Consider the following 26,569-nt stretch of genomic DNA (forward strand, 5'->3'; position numbering starts at 1 on the left):
CCTTCCCTGTTTACATTTTACTGTGTATTAAGCTTGAAGGAAATCTCATTTCACATGCACACACACTCTGTGAGACAGACACTGACATTACCCCCATTTCACAGATGAGGAAACAGGTTTAGAAGGTCCAGCAACTGTGCAAGGTCGCACAGTGTGTGGCCGAGCGGACGCCTGGGACCTCCTCCATCATCGCAAACTGCCTACAAGTCAGCACCCCTTCCCCGGGGCTGCGTGCTGGAATAACCCGGATCAGGTTTCAAACACGCCATCTAGGCCCTTCCCTAGATCCACTGAGTCAGAATTAAACTAATGCTTTTCCAGACCAGAAACCTGGAGCCCAGAGATGAGAGCGGGCTCGGGCGCAGGGGGTTTGGGGCGGTGCTGGGCCAGAATCCAGGACCCGCCTACAAAATGCCATTCACCTGCTTCTTAGGCAAATCCCCCTCCCCTCCCCCAGGGCCCGCCTCCAAGTCTCCACAGGTGCGGTGATGGCACCCCCACACTGCCCTCCCTACCCACAGCACTCACCTCATCACGTGGATACATTCTGGCTCCTTGGTGAAACTGTAGGCATAGCCACTGGACGTGGTTCCGAAGTCAATGGCCACCACCACCAGAAACGTCTGCTGCTCCGAGACATTTGGGTCAGCATCATTCTGCGGACGTTTGGGGTAAAGCATGAGGGGTGGGCGGGGGTGGCCGAGCCTGGCCTTCCACTCTGCCCAGGTGTGCACCCACTACAGACAGAATCCTGGCTCAAGTGTGCCACAAAGTGAGCCCTACAGAGAGAGCGGGCCAGCCTCAGCCCCCACCCAAGGGGCTCCAGGAAAAAATGGAGGTGCCCCCTGAGCAGAGGCCCGGGCGGCCAGGGTGAAGACACCTGCCCACAGCCTGCCCATCAGCCCCTTTATCAATTGCTTGTGAACTTGACTAATTATGGAAAGTCCATCCAGTCTGGAAGCCCAGTTGTTCCCTGAGTGACACAACCTTTCCCTCACTGCCCCCTCCCCTGAATTCCCGCGTAGACATGGCCCAGAATGCTCTGCCAGCTGTGGCCTTGCCACATCTCTAGTGACCACTCCATCTGCTCAGGCGTGTTGTGTGTGGGAGGAAGGCTTTGCGTGCCAGGGACCCTGGCCATGTGATCCTGGCAAGTCGCATCCCCTCAGGGGACACAGCCTTTCCTCAACATCAAGTGAGTGGATCAGGCCATTCCAGGTTTCCAAACCTTCTTTTTTTTAAAGCAGTGTAGGCTTTCTTTTATATCCCCAGAACTTCACGTTATAAACCCACAGATGTTGGGCTTGACATGTACTGCTTAGAGAAGGGGGTGAGAGCCCCACCCATCTGGCCTCTTGTCTCACAGTCCCCCCTCCCCACACACCCCAAGGTGACCCTGAAGCTCTTATGGGGGCCCCTCAGAGTGCTGTCTGGAAAGCCGCAGTGCGAGGACGGGCCATAGGAGGCCAGCCTCCCAGGGTTCCCAGGACGGAGGGAGTTCCAGGACACTGAGGGAGATGACACCCAGAGAGTTACAGGAAAACCAGGGCAAGCTGGTGCCCCCGCCGAGCGGTGCCTCTGGCAAAGTGACCCCTCCCGGGGCAATTTTCTCTGGTCGGCTACGTGGAAGTCCCTTGAACAGCTGCCCCACAAAAATCCGCCTTTTCAGTGAGGGGTCGGGTGGCAGCAAAGCCCAGTCTGCAGTCCCCTGCCCAACTAGGTCTTCTTCCTGGGCCGGCCAACGCAGAAGCCAGCCCAGCCACAGACTCGCGGACTAGACTGCTTTTCACTGATGCCCCCGCCAGAGCTGGCGGCTCGCTTCTGAAAGGATGCCTCACCGTCTCTGGGCCCTCCATCTCAAGGGGTACTCCCACCCTTCCTGCTAATGCACGCAGGCCAAAAGCCCCAGAAACACCAGCCACACCCCAGAAAGCCTTTCCAGGCCCACGGCGGGGAAGGGCTTGGTGGGCTCACATGGCCAGTCCCCGGGACCAGGCACTCCCCACCCACAAAGGCGAGCGGCTGCCCAGCAGCCTGGATTATGAGAGCAGATCCAGAAAGCAAAGATCATCAGCACACAGCCCTGCACATAGATACACATCTCTTACCACGATATGGGAAGGGGACAGCGGCGTTATCCCTGTGTCTCCCAGACTCCGGGCTGGAGATGAATATGCAGACGTGGGGGCTGTTTCTGAAAGGAAAGACAAAGGCCTCCTTAGAAGTGGTGTGGCCTGAGCCTCGGGAAGCCAAACCCCAGCACAAGCTTGGTCTGTCTGTTCGGGCACTCCCTTGTGTTCAGTATTTAGAACCAGATGAAACGTTCTTCCTCTCCCCGTGACCACCAGGCCTCTCACCAAGTCCCCCCCAGTGCCTGCTTGGTGGAGACGCTGCCCAACCCCCACATGGCCTTATTCCAGGCTTGCGCTCTCTCAAGAGCCAGAACCTCACCTGTGCCCCACCATGGACCAGAGAAACCTGAGTAAATGTTTGGATGCCTTTTTTGGGATGAGGTTCCAGGTTCCTTGCCTCACCCCAGAGATCAACAAGCCCCATTACAGGAATATAGGACAGGCGTGCAGCGTCCAGAAAGAACTTCCTTGCTTAGTGGACACATCCGCTCCTCCCCTCCTCTAGCAGGAGGCCGCATCACAACGTGGGGACTCATCTCTCTTCAGTGATCCTGCCGGCTCTGGCATACGGTTAAGAGAAACCACGGCAGAAAGTCAGGCAGGCTAGTGTCCCCAGACCCTGCGCCCGGGACCCCACAACACACATGAGGTCAAACCAGAGAAGAGGCAACAGCCAAGCCGCCCAGACATCATTATAATGATGGCCCTGCTGCTGGCCTCGCCATTATGCAGGCACTGACATTTGTCCTGACACCTTGCCAGGGCCCAGTGGCCTTCCTCCGGGAATGAGCACCCAAGGAGAAGTCATACTGTCCCTGCTGGAAGCTCCATGCTGGTCTCCTCGCCCACCACCCAGGACTGGCAAGGCGGCAGAGCATGGACTGTGAGTGACCCTGGACACCCACAAGATTGCCAGGGCCCACTGGGGTGCTCTGCAAACATTGCCCAGCTAGTACACAGCCTACTCCTGTGTGGGAAGAACTGGGGAATTTGCTCAAACATACTGATGGTCAAGGAAACCCAGAGGGTGTGAGGTGTCTGAGAAAGGCCTGCTTCTAGGGGAGCACAGCAGTGGTTCCATCAGCCTTTGCTCTCAGATCACTCTGGTTAATCCCACACACTTACTGGTTTTTGGTTTTTCCTGCTCCGTGAGAACTCAAAGAGCATCATTACCGTAGGTGCCAAATGGACTGAGGGAATGAAATGAATCATGAAAGGGTGAATGTGAGCCTTCAAATCTGCACAGCCACCTCCACTCCCTGCAGGCATCTGGTCTCCCTCCTCCTGGGAAGGATCCAGTTCCAAATCCTGGGAGAAACTCGCAGAAGCGAGTTGGTACAGAGGCCCAAAACCAACTTGCAGGGCAAGGGACTTCACCAGTCGTTTCTCCAAAGAAGACACACAAATGGTCAATAAGCACGTGGAAAGATGTTTAACGTCATTAGTTACCAGAGAAACGCAAATCAAAACCACAATGAGATAAGGCTTCACACCCACTAAGATGGCAGCTATAAAAAGGAAAGAAAGAAGTAACAAATGTTGGCAAGAATACGGAGAAACTGGAACTCTTGTAGATATCTAGTGGGAGTGCAAAATGGTACAGCTGCTATGGAAAAATGGTTTAGTGCTTCCTCAAAAAGTCAAATGTAGAATTACCATATGACCCAGGAATTCCACGCATAGGTATCTACCCAAAAGAACAGAAAACAGGGATTCAAACAGACACTTAAAAGTGCACATTCACTGTGATATTATTCATAATATCCAAAAGGTAGACACAAGCCAAGTCTCCGTCGACAGATGAGTAAACAAAATGTGTGTGTCCATACAATGGAATATTACTCAGTTGCAAAAAGGAAAGAAGTTCTTGGGCACACTATCACACGGAGGAACCTAGAAAACATTACGCCAAGTAAAATAAGCTGGACACAATAGGACAAGTTTTGTATAATTCCACGTACATGAAATATCTAGAACAGGCAAGGTCAGAGAGACAGAAAGCAGATCAGACATTACCAGGGGCTGGGAGGGAGGAGGAAGGAATGGGGAGTGCTGAGTTTTTATTCTGAGTGAGGACAGTTGCTGGAAATAGGGAGGATGATGGTTTATAACCCTGTGAACGCAATTAACGCCCCTGACTTGTACACTTAAAAATGGTTAAAGTGCAGATTTTGTGCCATATATACTTTTTCACAATAAAAAATCTGCATTTAAAAAACTCGACTTGCTCATCTTAGAGGGAGAGCAATTTCTGATTCCTAGGGGCAACCATGGCTTGGTGCTCTTGAAAAGAGAACAGACGTAAGCCCAGCCACTGGCCCAGCCTGCTGAAGTCCACCCTCTTCTCTAATCTCCCAGCCAAGGGCACTCCCCTTCCATAAAGCAGGGGGACTCCAGCCTCTCTGCTAGGGAGCACTGCCAGATGGTCCTTCCCACCTGTCGGCGAGAAGTCTGCCCTGCCCACGGCCCCTTGGGCAGGCTGCAGAGAGATGCCATCCAGCAGTGGGAGCCACCTTCCTTCCACCTGCTACCTGTAAGGCCTGCGGCCATGTGTCCACATTTGCACAGAAGGTCTTGGAAGACACCAAATGTCTAATTGCCCAGTAAATCTGGTGTTGGCAATTAGCAAACAAGCTATTATCTGCAGACAAACCATCCACCCTGCTGTCTGCTCAGTCCTAATTATCCCATCACTCGGCTCTTCTTAGAGCACGTCCCAGTGATTGCAGAAGAGCATGTGTTGGGCCACACGTTGAACACATGCCTTGGGCCCCCCGAGGACTCCAGGATATGTGAGGACAAGAACCAAGGCTTTTCTCAGTTCTCCCTGCCCCTCCCCAACCCAATTACTTGCTGATCACTGAGCCAGGCCTAGAGGTGATTGACCCTCATGTACTTCCTCCATCAGAAGTGAAAATGCAGCTGTACCATGTGATGACTTAAAACTGATTTGCATAGAGGAGTAACATTTTTATAGATGCGTAGAAATCCAACAACATATCATGCATGCCCCCATTTAGAGCTCTGCATATCCCAAATCAAAGACAACTTGCCAGTTAAGGTGTACCAGTCCCCCACAGGAATACGCAGAGCCAGGACTGACAACTGTGTTCTTTTAGCTAACCATTTAGGATATCCAAGTGGTGCTCAAAAATTCGTGCAGAAAAGAATATGGAAAAGGCTATTTCAGGCCCAGAAGGGTATGGGTAGTTTCTAGTGTCCTAATCTCCACCAATCTGGAGAGCTCTCATTCAACAGTAAGTCATCAGGAATAAACACAATGGGGTCAACAGAATATTATCTATTGATCTATGGCTATTTGACAGATCTGAGATAACAGACAAGGGAGAAAAGTTGATATATGGAATGTCTATAGGCTCAAGGGACCTACTGTGTGTCCAGGCTACCAACCACTTCCACACTGGCCATTACACTACTGTTACTTACAGGTACTTTTGTGTAAATGTTCCTTACATGTACTGTTAACTACAGTAGTGTAATGTTAATGTAATGTTACATTCCACAGTAAGAAATACCAGCTGTCACTGGCCATGATCAAAGCCAATACAATAACACCTGCCCCGTGAAAACGCCCGCCTACATGATATTTCAGTTCAAGGACACACTGAGGGCCTGAGCACGTGGGGGACGGACAAACAAGGCAACAAGGATAGAGATTTTTAGAGTGCAGGCTTGGGGGCCAGAAAGGAAGCTGATGGAAAGAGAATTGAGACCCGTCTGGGAGGTAGGGAGAGAAGAATAGCAAAACAGAGATGAAAGAAACATACTCCGCTAGTAAGTATGGTCAAGGGCAGAGCTGAGGGATCTGGGAGTTCTAAGAAACACCTACTGCACTGTTCCAGCCACGGTGGAACGTTACATAGACACTCACAGCGTCTTCTACGTCCAGCCCTATGTCCCCCCGAAATGCGGTAACACAGAGGGAGCTGATGAATTCACGTCACAGAATCAGAAAAACACCGATCATTTCAAGAATGCAAACCATCTGCCACAGAATGATGGTCAAGCTGAAGAGAAAGACACCTGAATCTTTCTAGTAAACCCACAGAAAGCAATTGTCGGCTCTCCTTTGTTATTTGTTTCAAATAATTTAACGTCACTTCTGTCTTGTGTATTTACTATACAATTTTTTGTTGTTGTTGTTAGTTTGTGGGAATACAAAAATAATTTGATGGGGATGTTTCTAGGTTCACTCAATCCGGGACCCATGTCAACACATTCTTCAACCAAGTCACTTTTAAAATAATTTTTGCAGCAAAGAGGGGTATGAAAATATCTTTGCAGCAAAGTAGAGGATATAAATAAGAGTCTGACTCAACCAACGAGTCTCCTGCCACAGGAATTTTTTTTTAGAACCCCAAACCAGATAACGGAGAAGAAACTAGTTGAACTATACTAGGTTAATACTCATCACTTGCCTTAGGGGTGTGAGAATTAAGACACAGATTTCATCACGGTTCCTGTTATAAAATGCCAAACACGTGAAAATCAGACACATTTTTACTTGCTCCTGGCTCTAATGCCTTTAATCAAAGCAGATGTTCTTAAAATAAAAAACAGCCTTGATAAGAAACGTCAAAGCTAGCCATAATGCTTGAACCTGCTTGTCATCCTTCTCTGCTGGAGACATTAGTCAGCAAATGGCGGTGAGCAGAATTGTAGACTTTCGGAGATATATAAAATTGATCTTGCTCCATAAATAAAACATTTTTAAAAAATGAAGAGAGAACCCTTGGGCTGACTCTCTTCCCCAAGGCTCTAGGCTCCTGTGACCTGACAGGTGGTCTCAACAATGGTGACTCCCCAGCTTTTCCAAACAGGCCTTCTTTCCAGCTGCCAGATTTATGTATCTATCAAACAAATGCTCAATTTCAAAAAGGATTTTTAAGGTCTGGTCCTTACGATTTAAGAAATGCAATATATATTTTCATTTCTTTCCCCTCCTAGCTGTGAGATAACGGGTATTTGCTGACAATTGCCTAAAATCAGGCTATTTAGAAAAGCTCTTCCTTCCTTTCTCACTCTCCTTATATGCTCTCTCTGCACTGTCATCTTTGAAAATTGATTAGTTCAAGGTCATGTGTAGGTCACGGGCAAAAATCTTTTAAGAAAGAAAATAAAAAAAATTTATTATCCTATAACAGGCTTCACGGCTAGCTGAACTAATGCATTATTACTGTAAGCTGAACTTCCATTTCAGTAAATAATTTATGGGGTTTTTTTTTTTAATCACCATAGTTGATGTCCAGAGTAAATGGAAATTTTATTGGCATGAACTGGAAGACCCTCCTGGTTACAAAGAACACCGAGTGTAAAATAGCTGCTCTCCAAATGCTAAATAATAAGTTTGGAAAGGAGTATTTATAGTGGCAGAAGCCACAGCACCATGCAGAGCTGAGAGCAGCGGGCTGCACTGGGCCCATCCTGACACCGGGTAGAATCTTCCAGCTATCTGGTTCAGGAGATGAGGTGCCCCAGTGAGGGAAAACTGGAACATCTGGATTTCCTGAGAGACAGGGAGCCCCACAAGTCCCTGCAACCCCAGACCATGGTTTGGCGGGGGGGTGGGGTGGAGGGGGGATGCGGGGGGGAGATCCACACACACATGTGCGCCCAGGACATTGCTATGGGAGGTGAGGAAATGGGTTTCTAGACCAACAGTTCTTCCTACTAACCTCCATGAATTACATCCAGCAACCTCACAGCCCTGACCCCTGGAACCCAGCATTTGGAGGGGCTCCAACAGATCACCCCACGCACAGTATTGAGATACTTCTGTCCACCTGGCTTCTGTTCCATGGACCTTGGAGTCATCTGAGGAGGGCTATGTTTCATTTCCTCTCTGGCTCCTCAGCTCCTGACTTTCACAGGCTTTCAATAAATGTTGAGTAGTTGGATGGATGGATAGATAAAAGGATGGAGAGATGGATAGACGGATGGATGGATAAAAGGATAATAGAAGGATGGACAGATGGATGGATAGATGAAAGGATGGATAGATGGTTGGACAGATGGATGGATAGATAAAAGAATGGATAGATGCGTGGGTGGACAGGTAGGCGGCTAGAGAATTGAGTGGATGGACAGATGGATATTTGAGTGGATGGATAAAAGGATGCATAGTTGAGTGGATAGATGGATGGGTGGATGGACGGGTAAATGGACAGATGGATGTTTCTATGTACCCCCAAAAGTGAATTCAGTGAATATGCACACATTTGGAGGGTCACAGAGGTCTTTCCCAACTGAGGCATTGACTCCTCTGAGTCAGGATATTGGTAACACACGTGCTGAGTTACCTGCCTCCAACAATGTGTGACCAGCTCTCAAAGCACCCAGACCTGCCTCTCTCCTTAGACATACCCTTTGGGCAGTGCAACCACCATGGCTCCCAGATAGAGTCCTAGACTCCTCCCTCCCGTCCTACTGCATTCTCAAGCCAAGTCATTCAGTGAGAGATTCTTCGCATCTCTCACATTCACTCCCTCCTCTGCAACTTCACCACCACGACCTTGGTCCAGATCCTGCTGACACTTACCAGGGCTCCCGCCCAGCATCCCCCGGGCTCCCTGCTCCAGGTCTGCTCCCTTCAAGTCATGGTCTCCTGCAGGCAGAGCCATCTGGTCAAACCAAGGTCTCATACAACCTCCCCATTGTCAGGGCCTTTAATTCCATGGCCAGCAAAATGAAGTCTAGCCTACCACCATCACCAGGCCCTTGGAAGTCCATCCCCACCTCCCTCTGTGGCTTCTCCTCCTTCCATGGGCCCCCTTTCCTGGCCATAGCAAGCCTTTTCACAGAGCCTGGAATATCTGTGCTTGCTCCCGCCCCATACTATGCCAGGAGGGCACCCCACTTCGGCAGTAACCTCCAAAAGTCAGTCCCCTCTGTTTGAGGGAGCAGAGTCTTCCCCTCATCCTCAGCAGGGAGGAAAGAGGACCTTGGTCATCCACACCATGGGATCAACTGGCAAAACTCAGGCTGGGGGAACTGCTAGGGCAAGTGCCAGGTCTCTCCAAGAGGTAAGTTACAAAGGAAATACACAGGAAAAGAGGGGAAACCTATATATCAAATGGTCTCAGACTCCTGCAACAGAATGACCAAGAATGCTTGTTAAAACAGACAGCTGGCCCCAACCCCACCCCAAAGGTTCTACTCCGACAGGTCTGGGACCACTGAAAATTTGCATTTCTAATGAGGTTCCGTGTCATCCCGATCAGACCCAGAGACTGACTCCCACAGCTTAAAAGACACTTAAGAGACATCGTGACCCCACTCATTGCAATTCATGGACCAACACTGGATCGTGATTCAAATGAACAAAACAAGAGCAAGTAGAGGGGGCAGAGAGGGCCACCAGCTTGGGGCGCAGGGTGGCCCTCGGAACCAAGACAGCTTAGGAACAGAAGGGCAAAGACAGAGTTGGCTCTTTGGCTGTTGCTCATAGAGGGATGTAAGGAAAACAAGCGGCTCCCGACGATGATGCAGAACGTGGGCAGGCTGGGCAGCTGGAGAATGCACAGGTGTGAATGCTCACCTCTCTCTGGACACAACTTCTCCCTCTGTGAAGTAGGAATCCACATTCCCACGGACTCCATTTTATTGAAACAAAGAACATAATTCATGGGAAACCCTCTGAAATGAATAACAGCCCCGCCCACCATCTGTTGCATTCCTTACTGGGGTCAGGTATTTATGTACAGTTTTGACTCTGGGCTCTTGTACAAGTTTATTCAGACTCACATTGTTAATCTGAAATTGTGAGAAAAGTACAAACCCAGAAATCTATCAGGAAAACCATCACTGTCAACCATCTTCCAACGTGAATTTCATGCCGAGCTCCCCGCTGTGCAGGGGTAACTCACGAAATCCTGCTGTGTGAGGGGGCCGTGAGGTGTTGTCATCCTTCCCATTCCATGGATGAGAAAAGAAAGGCCTAGAAGGTTAAGAAAGAAGCCCACGCTGTCAGGATGCCACCCAGCTGCATCGAGTTCTCTAACTCTGAGCCTGCGTGCCTGCACTATGACCAATGACACGTCTCCAACAGGTGCCACTGCTCAAAACAGATGAAGCTACGAGATATGAACATAAATCCCCATTCCACAGATGAGCAAACGGTGTGAGGAAAATCAGGAGGGCACAGTCACAGGGCGTTCCCAAGCCCCAGCTGCCTAGCTCGGCCTCCAGGCTCAGAATTCTGTGGGGCACGGCCTTCTTTAGGCTCTGAAGCCCATCAGGATGCTCCATTTCGAATGCCTTAATTCTTCCAACCCAAAGATCAGGGTGTGGGAGGGGCTGCTGATAACACAGAAGTGAAAGGTACAAGTTCAAGGTCAGGAAAGCTTGAGTTCAAAATCCCAGCATGGCCACTTCCCCGGTGCATGACTTTGGGTGAGCTACTTTCATTTCTCAGAGGCTCTGTTTTCTCTCCTGGGAACTGGGGGACAGAGGGGATCATGATGATGGTGATATATTTTATAGGGTTGCTCTAAGGACAGAATGAAATGATACCTATAAACCCTGGTGCCTGGCAAGCACTTGGCAAATTACAGAGGCTATTCATTATCATTACCATCATCATCATCATCAAACAGCAACTGCTGTTGCAAAACAGGCCATGTGCCTACACCAGGGGGCCGAGTGCCACCAGACATGCAGTCAGCGAATGCACTTCCTTTCGCTAGTGTTTCTCCAGGCTTGTTAATCAAGGATAAAAAGACCGACCAGACAGAAACTTGGCACATGGAACCCCCAGAGAAACTCTTAGCGATGGGAACGGGGCTGGTGCTGCCACGGGTGAGATAGACTGTCTGGTCCCGACTCCCCTTCTCAGCTCATCTGCTCACCCCAGAGGCACTTTCAGAAGGACAGAGGAGAATCTGGGAAGCCACCCACCCCCACTCCCACCACGGAATGAGATGCAGGCTTTCCTGTTCTCTACAGTGAAGCACACTTTGAAACTGAACAGGTCAATGAAAAAGCTCTGTCCCTCTCTAAGGAAAAGATGCCACCTGCCTGGGCCCTGGGAAGACCCTGGCTTAGACTTCCCCAGTTCCCACAATGAAAAACCCTGGGACGGCTCAGTCCACAGTGGTGCTGACCGTACTGAGGCAGTGGAACTTTCATGTCCCGAATATTCACCATCTGTCCCTGGGGAGAGGTGAGGAAGAGGCAGAACAGGAGGTGAGGGCCGGGGAGACAGACAGCGGAACCTTCCTGATGAGGGAGAGATGGACCACCTCCAGGCAGGAAGGGGTGCCCTGAGACCAGGTGTACCCCCCTGCTGGGGAACCCGAGCATGAACTTCCCACGCTCTGCCAGTGTCCTGCGAGCCGAGGCTTATGCACATACATGACAGGCCCCTCTTGGAGAGGGTCTTAACAGAAGAGACAGTTTGCATACGGCCCAAAGGCGCCTACCTTGGGGGAGCAATGTCTCCCAGGCAGAGCTGCATCCACCCATAGGCAGGGGTGCTATTTTCTTACCACCAACGTACCACCCCAAGCCATGAAATGAAAGACTCTATCATCCAAGGTAGGCACCATTTTCTAATTTCTGCACCCAGAGCAGATCTTTTCCTAATTCATCTAAGAGCACTCTGAAAGGTAGCTGTGGCATTTAACAGTCAAATGAGAAAAGGAAAATGCCTGGTAAGGCACTGAGTTCCCCATCACCAGAGGGGTTCAACCAGTCAGGTGTCAAAGAAAAACTGGGGGGGGGGGTTGGGAGCTGGACTATACAGATTTCTGCATTCTCCCTAGATTCACTACGCACATACCACCCTTCAGGAGATGTGTGGAGGCTGTGTTGCAGTGTGGTGAAGCCCAGGGCAGGGCTGATCCAAATCCCAGCTCAGCTCCTTACTGGCCTTGGGGGATCCTGCTGTGTCTACCCACCAACCATTTTGCTCTCTTAACTAAACCTCAATTTTACATGGCTATCATGGAGGTGGCAGAGGGGGACCTACCCCAGACCCAGGGCTGATCCCGGGTCATCAAAACCAATCATGGCGAACCCTTCCCCTTCCCCAGTGACAGAAATGGGAATGGGTTTGTGAGGGAAAGTCACCTGGGGGCTTCTGGGAAGGAAATATTCTTACTCTGAAGCCAGGGCCCTGAGGAAGAGCCTGTGGGCGCCATCTTGCCACCAGCCTGAGAGGCAGACACCACGGAAAGAACCTCCATCCGTTCTGGACGGGGTCCATGAGCTGCCAAATCAACCTGCTCTGGAGCTTGCTGGACTTCTGGACTTTCTATTCTGAGTTATAATTAACTTCCCTTTTCTGGAAACAAGACAAAGTCAGGTTGTCCATGCTTTTCAGCCAAAAACAGATTCATAGCTGCGCGACCTTAAACAAGTTACTGAACTTCTCTGTGGCTTGGTTTTCTTTCTGTATGAAATACGATAATGATAACTCTTACCTCTCAGGATTAATGAGGATTAAATAAAAATACCTCAGGCAAAGGTCTTAACAAGCCTCGCTGCTATTATTTATACAGGGTCTCATTTTATCCTTACAAACAACCCAATGAGGTAGAAAGTAAGTAGTTATTAGCCCCATTTAACAGCAGAGGAAACCAGGGCACAGAGAGGGTAAGCATCTTCCTGAAATCACAAGTCGTGAGCGCCTGTCCCCAGTGCCTGAGCTCCTTCCCTCCACCACACTCCAGCCCTGGTTCCAGGACTCTGTGACCGGCCTGAGTCTTTCCTCAGGGCAGCTGGTGACACCACAGCGAGAAACGAGAGCTGTGGAGGGGTGGAACCGGGGAGGGACTGCAAATGGGCAGGAGCTTCTTTACAGGGTGATAAAAATATTCTGGAATTTGACAGTGGCAATGGTTGCTCAACCTTGCAGCTGTCCCAAGAGCCACAAAAGTGTATACTTTTGTATACTTTAAAATGCTGGATTTTATGGTAAGTTATTTTTTTAATGATACGTGAATCTCAATTAAAAAAAAAAAAAAATCAAAGAGTTGCTGGAAACCACCCTGTCAGGAAAACTGTCCCTCATCCCACCTGCACTGAGGAGCACAGCCTTCCTCCCTAGAAGCAGACATTAGTCACCACCACCCACCCTGGCCACCGCTCCCTCCTGCCCTCCTGCCAGCCCCGGGCAGCCGCCAACCTCTCTGCCTGGCCCAGTTTACAGCAATTCTCTCGGAACCTGGCCAGTGGCGGAGCTGGCTGCCCGTCCCGGACTCTCCGAGCGGGCCAGGGGCAACGGCTGGCACAGACCTCTCCCCAGACACCCTGCTCCTGGGCAGCGTGTCAACATAGGCCCAAAGCAGGGCCAGCACCCCAGCCACCAGCTGCTTTTTCGCTTTTCCCCTAGATGCTCTGAAGCTGCCGGCTGGACAGAACCGAAGGCCACGCTCCGTCTGCAGAGTCCTGGGATGGAGCCCCGCATCGGGCTCCCTGCTCACTGGGAAGGCTGCTGCTCCCTCTCCCACTCTGCCTACTTGTGTTTCCTCTCTCACGGTTTCTGTCAAATAAATAAATAATATCTTTTTTAAAAAAGACTTCTTAGGTTTAAAATCCCTCATTCTTACTTTTTTTTTATACAAAACCTTCAATGAGGAACTGGCATCCTTACAAAGGAAGAATTAGTAAACTCAGTTAAGATATTGATCAACTTTAGCTTTTGCCACGTTAAGCAGGGATGGCAAAATTTCAAGAGAAACTCCTCTTGAAAGGATTTAAAATAGAGTATCTACTTCCAGAGCAGGAAAGAGAGATAAAAACAAAGAAAGAAAACCAACGAACAATTCCCCCTGGACCAAATTTGCTCCAAGTCTTTCCCCAAGGAGTAGAAAGGCCATGCAAAGGTACTTCCCACGGAACGAGGCTGACTTCCTCAGGCTGCTCCCAGAGCCAGGGGTGGGGACTCCCGAGCCACAGGACCCAGAGTGTCTGCTGAAGCATCTCGAGGCCCACCTGAGCCCAAGCGGCTTGGAGGAGGCGAGTAGAGCCTTAATACACTACCGCAGTGTACTACATGAGTGTGCTCCATATTCTCTGTGAGAATACATACGAATCCCCAGGAAATGCTGCACATTCTGGGTTCAGCAGCCACAGAGAGGCCACACAGATGGTCCCAGCTGCCCACACACCCCGGAGCATGTGTATCCTATGTGCACAAGGGGACTGCAGTGCACGCAGCCTCAAGACCCCTGTTCCAGCCACTGCAGTGCCCAGGTGGGCAAGAACTAAGGCCGTGGGCGACCCCCCTCCCCCCCCCATCTGTAGCGGGCCAACCGCCCAAGGTGGGGACTGGGAAGGACCGCTGGGGCATCTGTAAGCCCGGGTGGTCGTCTGGGGCTTTTAATTAGCGTTGTCCCACAGGCCCATCCCTCCCAGGATGCTGGCCTGCCTGCTTCATTAAGCCCAACTATGTGCACGGCCAGCTTCTCTGACTTCATTGTTATCTTTAACAGCTCCTTCTGGAACTCAATTAATCAACAGCCATCTCCTCTGCAGAGCAGAATGCTCCAGACACAGAGTGACTGGCCTGACTCGCGGTAGGCACACCCCCACTGAGATGGGAATGTCTGAGCGCAGGGCAGCGACGACGACGTCCTCGCTGGGCGGTGACCCACAGGAAGCGACCGCAGGAATGCTCCTGACAGGAAAAGTGGAGCTGGTGACAGGGACACCTGTACAGATCCGTTCTCCTAACCTCGTCTCCCTGCCGCTCTCTCCACACAGACGCATTCTAGGTCCTGATGATGTAGACACCACATTGATGACATTCTGGGTTAGTGGACAAGAAGATTCTAGAAGATTCTAGAAGATTCTAGAAGCTAAATATGCAGTGGGAATTTCTGCCCAAGCCAAACACTGCCTTAGGACCAGCAACTCCATGACTAGGATTCTACTCAAGAGAAGTGAGTGTATACAGGCATCCACAAAAAGATCTGTTCCAGAATATTCACAGCAGCTTTTTTTCCCATAATCACCAAAAACTGGAAGCAATCCAAACATACATCAATAAGAGAAAGGTGAACCAAGTGTGGTGTCACTGTACGATGAAGCAGCATTCCGCAGGACAATCACTTCAGTATTACCTGGGAATTCACCCGCTGGGTGAAACAGCCCCCCCCACGCCCCCAGGTCCTGCATGTCAGGTCTCCTCTGCCCCATTCCCATCGGGCTGCCATTCATCTTGTCTAGTGGACACACATCGCATGTGTATTTAATTCATGAGAATCTGACCATGACTTATCAGGTCAAAACAGGGTGAATGATTTCAATTCAAATATTGTAATTAAGAAAACTGTAAAATTCTATTTTGCACTATTTATTAGACGCTGTGGTAGGTGGCACAGGGGGATTGGGGTGCGGGAGGCAGTCCCAGGGTGATGATGCTTGCCTGGCATCTTCAAGGACAAGTTTGCTGAGTGAACAAGATGGGGAACAGCATAGGCAAAGGCAGAGAGCTGGGGAGAGCTTCCTAGAGAGCCCCGCACTCTGCCAACAGTCTGCTCCTCTGAATCAGGTCACAACCACGATTTCATCAGGTCACTCTAAGCCTCAAGCACCTGCTGGGGCTCTTTACTGTCCTACATATCAGCTCTAGCTTGTTAACCAATCAGATGCCTCTCTTAGCCCCTCACCACTGCCCCACCATCACCCCCGCAAACCCCTACACCAGCTGGACTGTTCTCTGCCACATGGGAAGCATCTGTCACCCCCCCAAGGCCTGGCTCACGCACCCATCTACAGGGACGAAAGGCCCCACTGTCCTTCCCATGGGAGAAGCTGACCCTCAGGGCTGCTCTCCAACCTGACCCAGCCCTGGGCTCCTCTTCCAGGGCTGGGGATAGGATTGAAAATCTGAAGTTGGCTGGGTCTGGGAAGATACCCGGTCCCACCCTCACCGGCTCTGCCTCAGACAGAACTATGTCCTGGGTCTCAGTTTCCACAATGGCAAAGTGGGGAACAACTATTCCCCCCACCTCACAGGGCTATGCAAAGATACCAGGGAAGACCTGTAAGAAAATTCCAGCTCTGAGCTGGGTCCAGAGCAGGTGCTCAAGAAGCCCAACTCGCCTGTTGTTCCAAGACCCAGCGCACCCACGTGCTGGCTAGGGCTTTCCACCTGAATCTCCACCTGAGGGCCGCTAAGCCCCCACCCTAGACCAGAGAAGATCCGCACCATCACACACACACCCCCAGAAACCACTGTGGGCCAGTGGAGTGACCACCAGCCTCTGGTCCCGAGGCTGGCCAGGATGACTCACGCTCACAGCACCACAATTTCTACCCAAGCCGAACACATCCTTGTCTTGGCACCTGGCAACTCAACCCAGATTCTACTCAGGAGAAGTAAGTGTATGTGCACGTCCACAAGAAAGATCTGTTCCAGAATGTTCACAGCAGTTTGGTTTTTTTTTTTCATAAGCTCCAAAAACTAGAAACAATCTAATCAATAGGAGAATGGAGGAGCTCAATGTGGTATTGCCTGACCACGAAATACTACTTGGCAACAAAAAGGGAACAAAGTATCAATACACCCAACAATACGAATAAACGTCAAAAGCACTGCCTTGAGTAAAAGACCCTCCACCTGAAGGAGGATTCCATCCACACAAAGTTCAAGAACAGGTATATGAGAAGTGAAAGATGTCAGAACAGCTGTTCCTCACAGGGTGGATAGATACAGCCTGGGGCAAGGCACCAAGGAATGTTCTGGTGTGATGAAAATATCCCGTGGTATCCTGCCTGGTGCCGTGGTGACAGTGTATCAGCTTCCAATTGCTGCTGATAAATTATTATAAACCCAGTGACTTAAAACCCGAGGGTTCTGGAGTGCTCAGGGTTCAGGAGGTCTCAAGTCTGAAATGGGTCTCACAGGGCCAAACTCAAGGGGCTGGCAGGGCTGTGCTCCTTCTGGAGACTCCAGGAGAAAAGCCATTTCCTTGCCTTTTCCAGCTTCTTGAGGACATCTGCAGTCCTTGGCTCGGGTCCCCTTCCTCCCTCTTCAAAGCCAGCAGCAAAGCATCTTCCAGTCCCTCTCGGTCTCTGACCCTCCTGCCCCCTCCTTTACTTTTAAGGAACCTTGGAATGACCCTGGGCCCACCCAGATGATTCAGGATAATCTCTTCCCAGGACCCTCGATTTCAACACATCTGCCACGTTCCTTTGCCACACAAGGTAACATGCTGTGAATGTTCCAGGGGGTAGGACACAGACATCTTCGGCCTCCCACACATGGTGTGCACGCATGTGAACGTCCATCACGCTATACACTTCACAGTCCTGAAGCGCCACTGTACGCCAGTTATATTCATCATCCCAACTCCAAAGAGCACCCGGGGAGGGCTGCGGGGGTCACAGCCCGAGATGGCTTTGCAGGGACCCCTCACTTAATCCCCACCCTCCCCACACCACTGCCCTGCTTTACAGAAACTGAGGTGCAGGTGAGTGAAAGCCTCTCTCGCAGCTGGCAGGACACACAACTAATCTGAGTCCCAGTCTGAGGACTCCCAGGCCCTGCTCCTCAAGGTCACCAAAGATCCCGCCCCAGAGGTCAGGAAGGCAACACCAAGGAGAAGGGGTTTCTTTAACGCCACACTCTTACTGTGATGTGGGTACAAGAATTTCCCCCTAACTCTGCTCTAAGAAGAAAAACAGGACCAGCGGGAGTGAGAAAAGAAAGGTCAAGGTAGGGATGATGGAGCTATGGACACGGTAAACCAGAGAGCCCCGCCCGGTCGAGAGGAGCAGAGCCCCAGACTTCGATGGCAATCCCCTGGCTGTTGCAATGATAGGGAAGGCACTGAAATGGGTGAGCACTGTGAGTTTTTCCACAGGCCCCCCCGCTGGCCACCTGGCACAACCCACACTCCCCTCCCGCCTGCCCCTCCAGGCCCACCAGCAAGCAGCAGCCTCGCCCCTGCAAGGTGTGGGGCACTCGCGCTGAGCCTGCTGGAAAGAAGTAAGGCTGAGGCTTCCCGCCTGCAGCTGGTGCCCATTCCAGAGGGGACCAAGGCACTGCTCCAGCAGGGGGCTGCTCCCACCACCAAGGCCCCTGCCAGGAGAAGGGGTGGGGCTTCCAGGCCTAGTTGCCATTTTGCAGGTGTCCACCTTGGGACCCCTGACCACACCCAATATCTGGGGCCCGGATTCCCCTTATCCCGGTTCTAGCAGAGCTCTGGGGAGCCAGCCACGGCCAGGAGCACCCCAGCCAAGCACCCGAGGAGCTCCGGAAGAGAGAGTGAGGACTACTCTCCAGTGCCCACCGCCCCACACACCTGCACAGAGCTCTTCCTTGGTGAGTGCCCAGCCCATCGTGCTCCTGGGGTGTTCGGGGAAAGGGAAGCGAGGCTTCCTGGGGGTGGCTTTCTTGTGGCTGGCGGCAAGGGGTGTGAGGGAGCATGACAGGAGTGATACAGGACAAAAATTTTTGAAGAATTCACAGTCGAGGCTCAGAAAGCAGCGGGCCCATCGGCCACTCTCTCTCTGTGGGACTTGAAGCAAGGACGATACACTTTCAAGCCTCTGTGTCCTCATTCATAAAAGGAGGAACACCACTACCTCGTGGTGCTAGGTTTCACGAAAGCCTATCTCTTAGCTTCGTCTCGCTATGCCTGGCAGGTCTGGTAGTTCTGAACACCAAGGGGTTAATGGGGCTGACTGGGCGTGAGGTCCTGGCTGATTTCCTCTTTTCTTCCTATGGAGGATGTTTTCCTTGACGGACATGAAATGCTTTTGTCATGAGAAACAGAGTTATCTTTTTTTCACCTAGCATCTACCCAGAATAGCAGCAGGGGGACAGAGGAGGGGGCGGGGTGGGGTGGGTGCTCAGGGTGTGAGCTTGGCTTTCACACATCACTTCCTGCATCCTCCCTGGGGGTCCGGCTGTCCTGCTGCAGCGCTGGTCCTGCCCGAGGCCCCGCCTGCTTCTCTGTTTCCTGCACCCAAACCCCAGTGATCACCCAACTCCCACCTCCTGGGGGCCGACTCTCTGCGCAGCCAATCTGCCCAGCAGCCCCGTAGGGCGGGGGCAGGCTTCATTCCTTAGCTCCATCCTACCGATGAGGAACCAGAAGCTCAGGGAGATTTCCAGGTCTGCCCATGGCCCGAAAGCACGTACACCACGGAGCTGAGACTGGAACTCAGGACCTGAGCTCATCCTGCAGTCGCACACGGCCTCCCACAGGGAGCACTGTTAAGGGACCTCCACCTGGAAGGGAGTCTTGACCAGCCTTGGCCTCAGCCTCCTCCAAGACCCGGAGGGGAGCTCCACTTTCCTGGCTTTCACTTCTGGTTTCAATCCTCAACCCTCCACCCCTTTGCTGCCAACGTCCCCCCAGGGTTCCCTGCCTGAAGTGGGTCCTTCTGGTGCTGAGTCAGAAAACTTGCCACCCTACATGGTCAGGGGGATAGGCTCTGTGTGGGTCCCAGGACTCACCCTGGGCTCCCAGGACCTGGCTGTACCACTGGGCTCCAACCTTTCCAACCAACACTGTCCGAGGGTTTAATCATTCACATCTGGCCTGAGCCCGGCTGTTCAGTTGCTAGATCTGAGCACAAGCCCCGACCTGGCCGCGTCCAAGAGATGACCATATGGCACCCCCGGCTCCTGGGCCCTGAGGCTTGGGGAAAGCGGGCAGGGAGGGTCACCTTAGTTGTAAGCATATTCACAGATGGAAACCAGTTTGCAAATTCTCTGTGAGAGCGGCTCCAGGTGCGAGCTAGGGCTGGGGAATGGCGCGAGGGATGAGCGGATTCAATGTCTATAACCAGCCGAGATCTTTGGGGTTCATTTCTGAATGAACCACCCAAACCCCAAGGGAAGACCCACCAGGAGGTTCTAACATCTCTTAGTCTTTCCCCTCGTCTGTCTGTCTCTGTCTCTCCCTCTCTCTCCTCCATCTCTGTTACTGCCTCTCTCCCCATGAATATACACACATGAGCACATGTACACACATAAACACACACAAACACCCAGCAGCCTCTCCTTAGACGGCTCCGACGGGACCCAGCAAGCCCCTGACAGCATCAGGTCTTGGCAGGGTCTCCAGCACCTCCGCTCACCACTCTCTATCTGACTGGCCCCCAGGAGCTTGGTGCCCTAGGTCAGACCATCCCCTGCTCCCCAAATCTGTCCAGGGTGTCCCTGACACCACCGGGCACCAGTGGGGTACTGCCATCCGATGTCTCTATCCTCAGCCCTACCCCCATCCCCAGCATCCCAACCCAGGCGGGGAGAGTGTGAGTTTGCTCTAAGGGACGGCATGACCTTATGCTGTCACTAGGTCACTGTGGGCTCTCAAGGTCACTGCTACTTTCTAGGATTCTGTTTCTTCATCTGGAGAATGAAGGGGTCACTCAGAATGCTCAAGGCCCCCACCTGCAGCCTCCAGCTGTACCCACTTCCCACTCCCATCCCCAAGCCACACTGATGGCTCATAAAGACCCAAAGCTTTGAGTCCCTCCCTCACATCTCCACCAATTCCACGTGCCATGATGCCTCAACTTGGTAAGCAGTAAACGTCTGCCCCAAATTGCTGGCACAGTGTTGGGGTTTTATTTTGCCAAGGACAGAGACACACTGAAAATTTTTTTAATTAAATCTATCATCTGCTATTATATTTGATTCATAGAAGAAAAGGAAAACGGGACTGTCTCAAGTATCTGTTGCTATTAGAAACAAGACCCACATTTCTCACAGGCTTACATCCATTCTGTCTACACAGTCCTCACCTAGGAACCATCCGCCGTGAATGACTTACTCGATGATTCGCACTGTCACTCCCGAGTGGCAGCCGCTCCCTGATCACCGGCCAGGGCGCCCCCCTGCTCCCCCCTATCCAGCAAGTGACCCCGGCCCCCGGCCAGGGCAAACAGTTCCAGGCATAGGTAGCCACCATGCCTGGACCCAGAGGCCCCCCCGGCGATATGGATTGGAGCAAGAAAGACAGATGGGGGAGCCCATAGAGTGGGTGTGCAGGGGGAAGGGAGAGGCTACAGGGAGGGTAAAGCAGAAGTCAGAGACTGGGATGGGGAGGACTCTAGGCTCCCAGCACATTTCCTCCTACACCGGACATGGAGGGAGTTCCAGAAGCCATCCTGGGATCCTTTCTCTCTAAATTCTCCTTCTTGGCTCCCTCTGGCTAGAAAAGATTTAGTTAAGCCCTCCTTAATCCTGGCACAAAAGATGGGCCACCACCAATGTCAAGAATGGAAGGACAACGCAAGGAAAGAAAAAAGGCTGTGCCGGGGGCTCCCCCATGAAGGACTGTCGCTCACAACCACCTGCCCGCAGACAAGTTCAGGTCGCCGTGCTGTCTTGGACTGGGAGGGGCTGGTTGGACCCAAGTGTCGAGAAGTATCTTGAGGCCTGTGCTGGTTCAGAGGGGGGAGGTGCGCAGACGCAGTCCGCCAACCTGGGTTCTCACGCTGGATTTGCCAAGTATCTGGGGGCAGTCCCTGTAGCCCTCCCTGATCTCCGTGTGTCCACCTGTAGAATGAGAGCGGGGGGCCCCCGGGCAGACATTTAATAGACCAGGTCCCACCAGCTGGTGATGCCATCCATGACTCTGTTTCCTCAACAGCTCCCGAGTCTGCTTTGGGAAAAGGACTCCTGACATCGGTCCTGCAAACACTTTCTTATCCCAATGGGCAGAGATGGAAGAAAGGAAGGAAGTGGCCAGAGGAACTTAGTCATTAGTCCACAGAAACCTGAGGCCAATGAGGCTAGCCTGTGGCCTCCAAAGCAGCAGGCCCGGGCGCCCACACCTGCGTCATCCGTGTCCCGAGCGGGAACCAGGAATCGGGGCACAGAAAGCACAGTTCCCACTTTCCCTGCAGAGAAACCTGCAGACCACGGGGTCTTATTTACCAAAAAAAGAAGGTGCCAAGGAGGATCCCATTAGTGCTGCACACGAGCAAAACCCACTTCTGTCTGAGGTCTCGGGGTGCTTCGCGGGTCCATCCTACAGACCCTACTACCTTCCTGGAGCCTCAGTTTTCAGAGGGCAGTAGTGGACACAGTAAAGCAAAACAACTCAAAAAATATGCTCAGAGAAGTAAAACGGTCTCAAAAGTCCGGTTCGTGGACTCAGACATGAGGGGCCGAGAAGAGAGGAGGCTCTTCCACTTGGCCGAGGCATTCAAGGCCCCATTGAGTCACGGGGCAAATATTGTCAAAGGGCCACTCGCTGGACAGCAAACAGAAATACCAGCCTTTCTGCCGTGAAGTGGTGTCTTCCTACGAGTCCTCACATTCTGCAAAATCACACGCTAAAAATAAAAGGATTCATGGGAAAGACAGGGTTGGTGCCTCTCACTCAACACTTATAGGACCTTTCCCTCGCGCCCTTCCCGAAACAGCCGTGGATCCAGTAACATCCCTGCACGGTGAGCCACACCAGCCCCTGGACCCCAAACCCCAGGGAATCGGTCATTGGCTGGGGCTCCTCCTCTGAGATGACAGTCCTTGGGGGCACTTCCTTCCTACAGAGCCCACTCTCACCCAAGTAAAAAAACCCCACCCAGGGTATCACCTACACTTGCTGTGTTCTTATGGGGTAATCCCGATCTGGCTCCTCCCCTGGGCCCCTCGGGGTCCCCACTCAGCATGAGGGGAGCGGAAAGACACTGAGGCGGCCACAACTTGCACTAGAAGGTGTGCCTGTAGACTTTCAGCATTTGGGGGGTTGTACTTCTGTTGCTCTTTACTCGTAAGAAAGCATTTCTGATCTATCAACCCACAAACCACTGGGAAAAATCGTCAGGGAGCCAACACACTTGCACACATACCAACATCAAGCCCCCGTTCATCCCTCATGGAAACACATGCTGTTGACCAACAATTAAGTAATTTCTCACTTTTTAAAAAAAGATATTTTATTTATTTACTTATTCAGAGAGAGAGAGAGAGAGAGAGAGAGAGAGCCCATGAGTGTGCAAGCAGGTGGGGAGGCAGAGGGAGAGAATCTCAAGCAGACTCTATACTGAGCACTGCCGGAGTCTGACCTGGGGCTGGATCCCAGCACCCTGAGATCGTGACCTGAGCCAAAACCAAGAGTCAGCCACTGAACCAACTGAGCCACGCAGATGCCACTGCCTCCCCACCCCCACTGTGCTTTTTTTTTTTTTAAGATTTTATTTGACCAACAACCATGTAATTTCAAATGTAAGATACCAGAAGTTGCTTTTCAGAGAATATGACTATAGGAACATCTGACTGTCAACGGGCAGACTTCCTGACATTACACATCCACAGAAAGTTCTAAGAAGTGAGTGACCCTGACCTGCAAGCTGTGTTAAAACGTACAGCAATTTTTAAGTTTGTACCTTTATCCCTTTCATCAAACTGACACAGATTCAGAGCAGCCACTGATTCTCTGCAGCACCTCCCACGAAGAGGGGGATCTGCCTCTCTACCCCTCGAACCTGGTGGGCCAGTGACTTGGCTTTGACCTCTAGAATGCAGAAGTGACAGCATGCAACTTCTCAAGAGGCCTTCCTTGTGACCTCCTGCTCCTCCTCTAGCCGCCCGAGACCACCATGGACAGCAGCCAGCTGACAGCCAGCACTGACCCCTGGGCTCCTGAGTGTGACCAGCATGGGCTTGCCAGCCCCGGGGGAGCCATCAGAGGCGGTCACAGGAGTGAGCCGGACAAGACCAGCAGAAGAATATGGGGCGCAGAATCCTGAGCAAATGCAATGGTTACTGTGTTAACCCTTTAACTTCTGGGATGGTTTGTTACATAGCAAACACAAACCTAATGCCACATTTTGTAGACATTTCGCCAATTTAATATTTTAATAGTGTTCCCCACTTGGGGCTGATCAACCTTTTATTTAGGTCTCAGTGATTTCACAGACCCCTGAGAAGGGGTTAAACCAATCCTGAAAGTGGCAGTGTCTCCATGGACCCTACCAGGATTGATGAAAAGCCAAGGTCTAACCAACAGCCCCAAGCCCAGGTAGGTATCACGCAGCTGGCCAGAGGAACCCAACCGGTGTAAAACACCAAGGAGGAACAGCTCCTAACATTAAACCACTCCTGAGGGAGGCTGAAGGCTAATTAACGCTCCTGATTCTAGGCAAGACCCCAATCTTCCTGGTTTCAGTAGATCGAATAGTAGCACCCCGCCAAACGCACCACTGTCCCAATCCCTAGAACCTACGGATATGTCACCTTACATGACCGAAGGGGATATGAGCTGGGGAGACTGTGCTGGCTATCCAGGCAGGCCTCAAAAGAGGTCCTCACACGGGCGCCCTTAGCAGAGGAGGCCAGAGGAGCAGAGTCAGACGAAAGAAGTGATGGTGGAGGCAGAGGGTGCAGTAGTGCGCTCTGAAAGTGGAAAAGGGGGTCACAAGCCAAAGGGTGCAGGCGGTCTCTGGAAGCCGGAAAAGGCAAGGGAGCAGAGGCCCCCAGAACCTCCAGAAGGAAGGTTCAGCCCACACCTTGACCTCAGCTCAGTTAGACCCACTTTGGACTTCCTTCCAACCTGCAGACAATAAGATAATAAATTTGTGTTGTTTTACGCCCCTGAGTTTGTGGTAATTTTTACGATGGCAACAGGAAGCTAATACAGCAGAGAATTCCCCCTGCCTACAAGGATGTAGCTTAGGATTCTTATTCACAATAACAATAATAGCTAATAATGATAACTGACATTAATTTCGTGTCTACGGCTGACCTTATTCTGAGCGCCCTTCCTACATAAACTCATATAACCCTCACGAAAACCACATGAAGAAGAATGCTACAATCCATATTTTACAGATGAAAAAACTGAGCTTTCTGGATGTTTGGTAACTTGCCAGGGTCACAGAACAGGTAAATGACACAGCCCAAGCTTGAACCCATGCGGTCTGGCTCCAGATCCCACGTCACACCCCTCTAACTCCCAAATCAAACCAGCAGGGAGAAGAGTCCGTTCCGGCCACTTAACGAGCACCTTCTACAGCTAAGCTTCGCGCTTGACTTATAGTCTCTCATTTAATTTTCACGGCACCCCACTGGGGCAGGACTACCAGTCATCCTCGTTTACAGAAGAAATGGAGACACAGCAATGTTACACCCAGGAGTTAGACAGCTGAACCCTGGAGTGTCTGAGCCCAAAACTCGGGTTTAACCACACGTCCTCCTGCTTCTCTTGTCCCACGTGAGGCTCACGTGGCTGAGGAAAGGACAGAGATAAGTATCGCAACAGAATTTATCTTTCAAACTGGGATACCCAAAAAGTGAAAGGAGTCACTATTAATAATTTCACTGGGACAAGAGGTATAAACCAGAACGGTCCCAGCAAACCTGGCTGCATGGCCACCCTCAAGATAAGCGGACGAAAACCCAGACCCATAAGCTGCAGTTCACAGTTCCCTGTGGGGACACTGTGGAGCCCCAGCTGACACGGGCCCCAGCTCACATCCCTGGCTCCCAGGTCAGGGTCGAGGCTGGAAGAGGAGGGGTGGTTCTGGCAGAGCCCAGAACAGTATCTGCAAAGCTCCAGGTCTGGAGTCTCAACACAGACACAGGGCCCATCCAAAGGTGGACGGGAAGTCCACCTTAGGGCAGAGGTTGGCAGCCCTGGATAGAGTCCAGGGATACAGAAAGACCTTGAACCCCACTAGTGTTTCAATCAAGAAGGCAAGCAGGGAGCTCAGAGCCTTGGCAAAGGGCCACATGGGCATGAAATGTGGCCAACAATCTGAGACACCCAGCCCTCCAAAGTTCTGGGCTTGGTGGCCAAGAAGTCATGTAGACTGAGGCTCAGGCTGGGGTCCCCCTCTTCCTAGCCATAGGATTCCAGGCCAGCCCTTTTCCCCTCAGAGCCTCCTCCACAAAATGCAGCCACTGATGAATGTCTACAGAATTCATAATAATAAGTAATAACAGACAATAGCAAAGGAGCCACAACCTTACTGGAGGTTGTGGGAGTAAATAAAATCTGCTCTGAAACTGGTACTATTGATAACTCCCACTTTACAGTTGGGGAAGCTGAGGTAGGGGTGGGGGCAGGGCTAAGTATTTGCCCAGAATCTCATAGCTGGCAAGTGGTAAAGCCAGAACTGGAATCCAGGCGGACTGTCCCTGTAAAATTGCATGGAAACATTCTCTCTCCCCCACATGGCCAAAGTAAAGCAGCCCATCCTAGTTCAGAGTCCCTGAGGGAGGGCCCCATTCCCCAGTGGACAGAGATGCCTGTGGTGGCCCATGGACTGGGCACTAGTTCTCACCTGATTATAAACTGTCAGGTATTGCAAACCCACTTCCAGGGCCCCTTCTCCTGGGTGCTCCAGTTCCAGAAGGTCTGGGAACGAGAAACAAGGACCTTCCGCCAGGTGATTCCTAAACCATTTCTCTTCTTGTTCAAGCCCCTCTGGAGAAGGACTTCCAGAAAAGAGAACGCCTCAGTCTGGTGCTCCTGTATCCTTGACCTCCTCTAGAACTC

The 26,569-nt window shown here is 51.5% G+C and overlaps 1 protein-coding gene across 2 annotated transcripts in view; it reads right to left on the reverse strand.

Moving 5' to 3' along the window:
* HSPA12A (heat shock protein family A (Hsp70) member 12A) overlaps window positions 1-26,569 on the reverse strand; it is a 154,382-nt gene that overhangs the window by 30,871 nt on the left and 96,942 nt on the right. For both annotated transcript variants that reach the window (XM_047703408.1, XM_047703409.1), the window contains 2 exons: window positions 2,109-2,194; window positions 529-656 (listed from right to left, as the gene is read on the reverse strand). In XM_047703408.1, the coding sequence (XP_047559364.1) occupies window positions 529-656; window positions 2,109-2,194 (214 nt within the window). The remainder of the gene's footprint in view (window positions 1-528; window positions 657-2,108; window positions 2,195-26,569) is intronic.

The sequence above is a fragment of the Lutra lutra genome, chromosome 14 (assembly GCF_902655055.1).
Source record: "Lutra lutra chromosome 14, mLutLut1.2, whole genome shotgun sequence".
Lineage (NCBI taxonomy): Eukaryota > Metazoa > Chordata > Mammalia > Carnivora > Mustelidae > Lutra > Lutra lutra.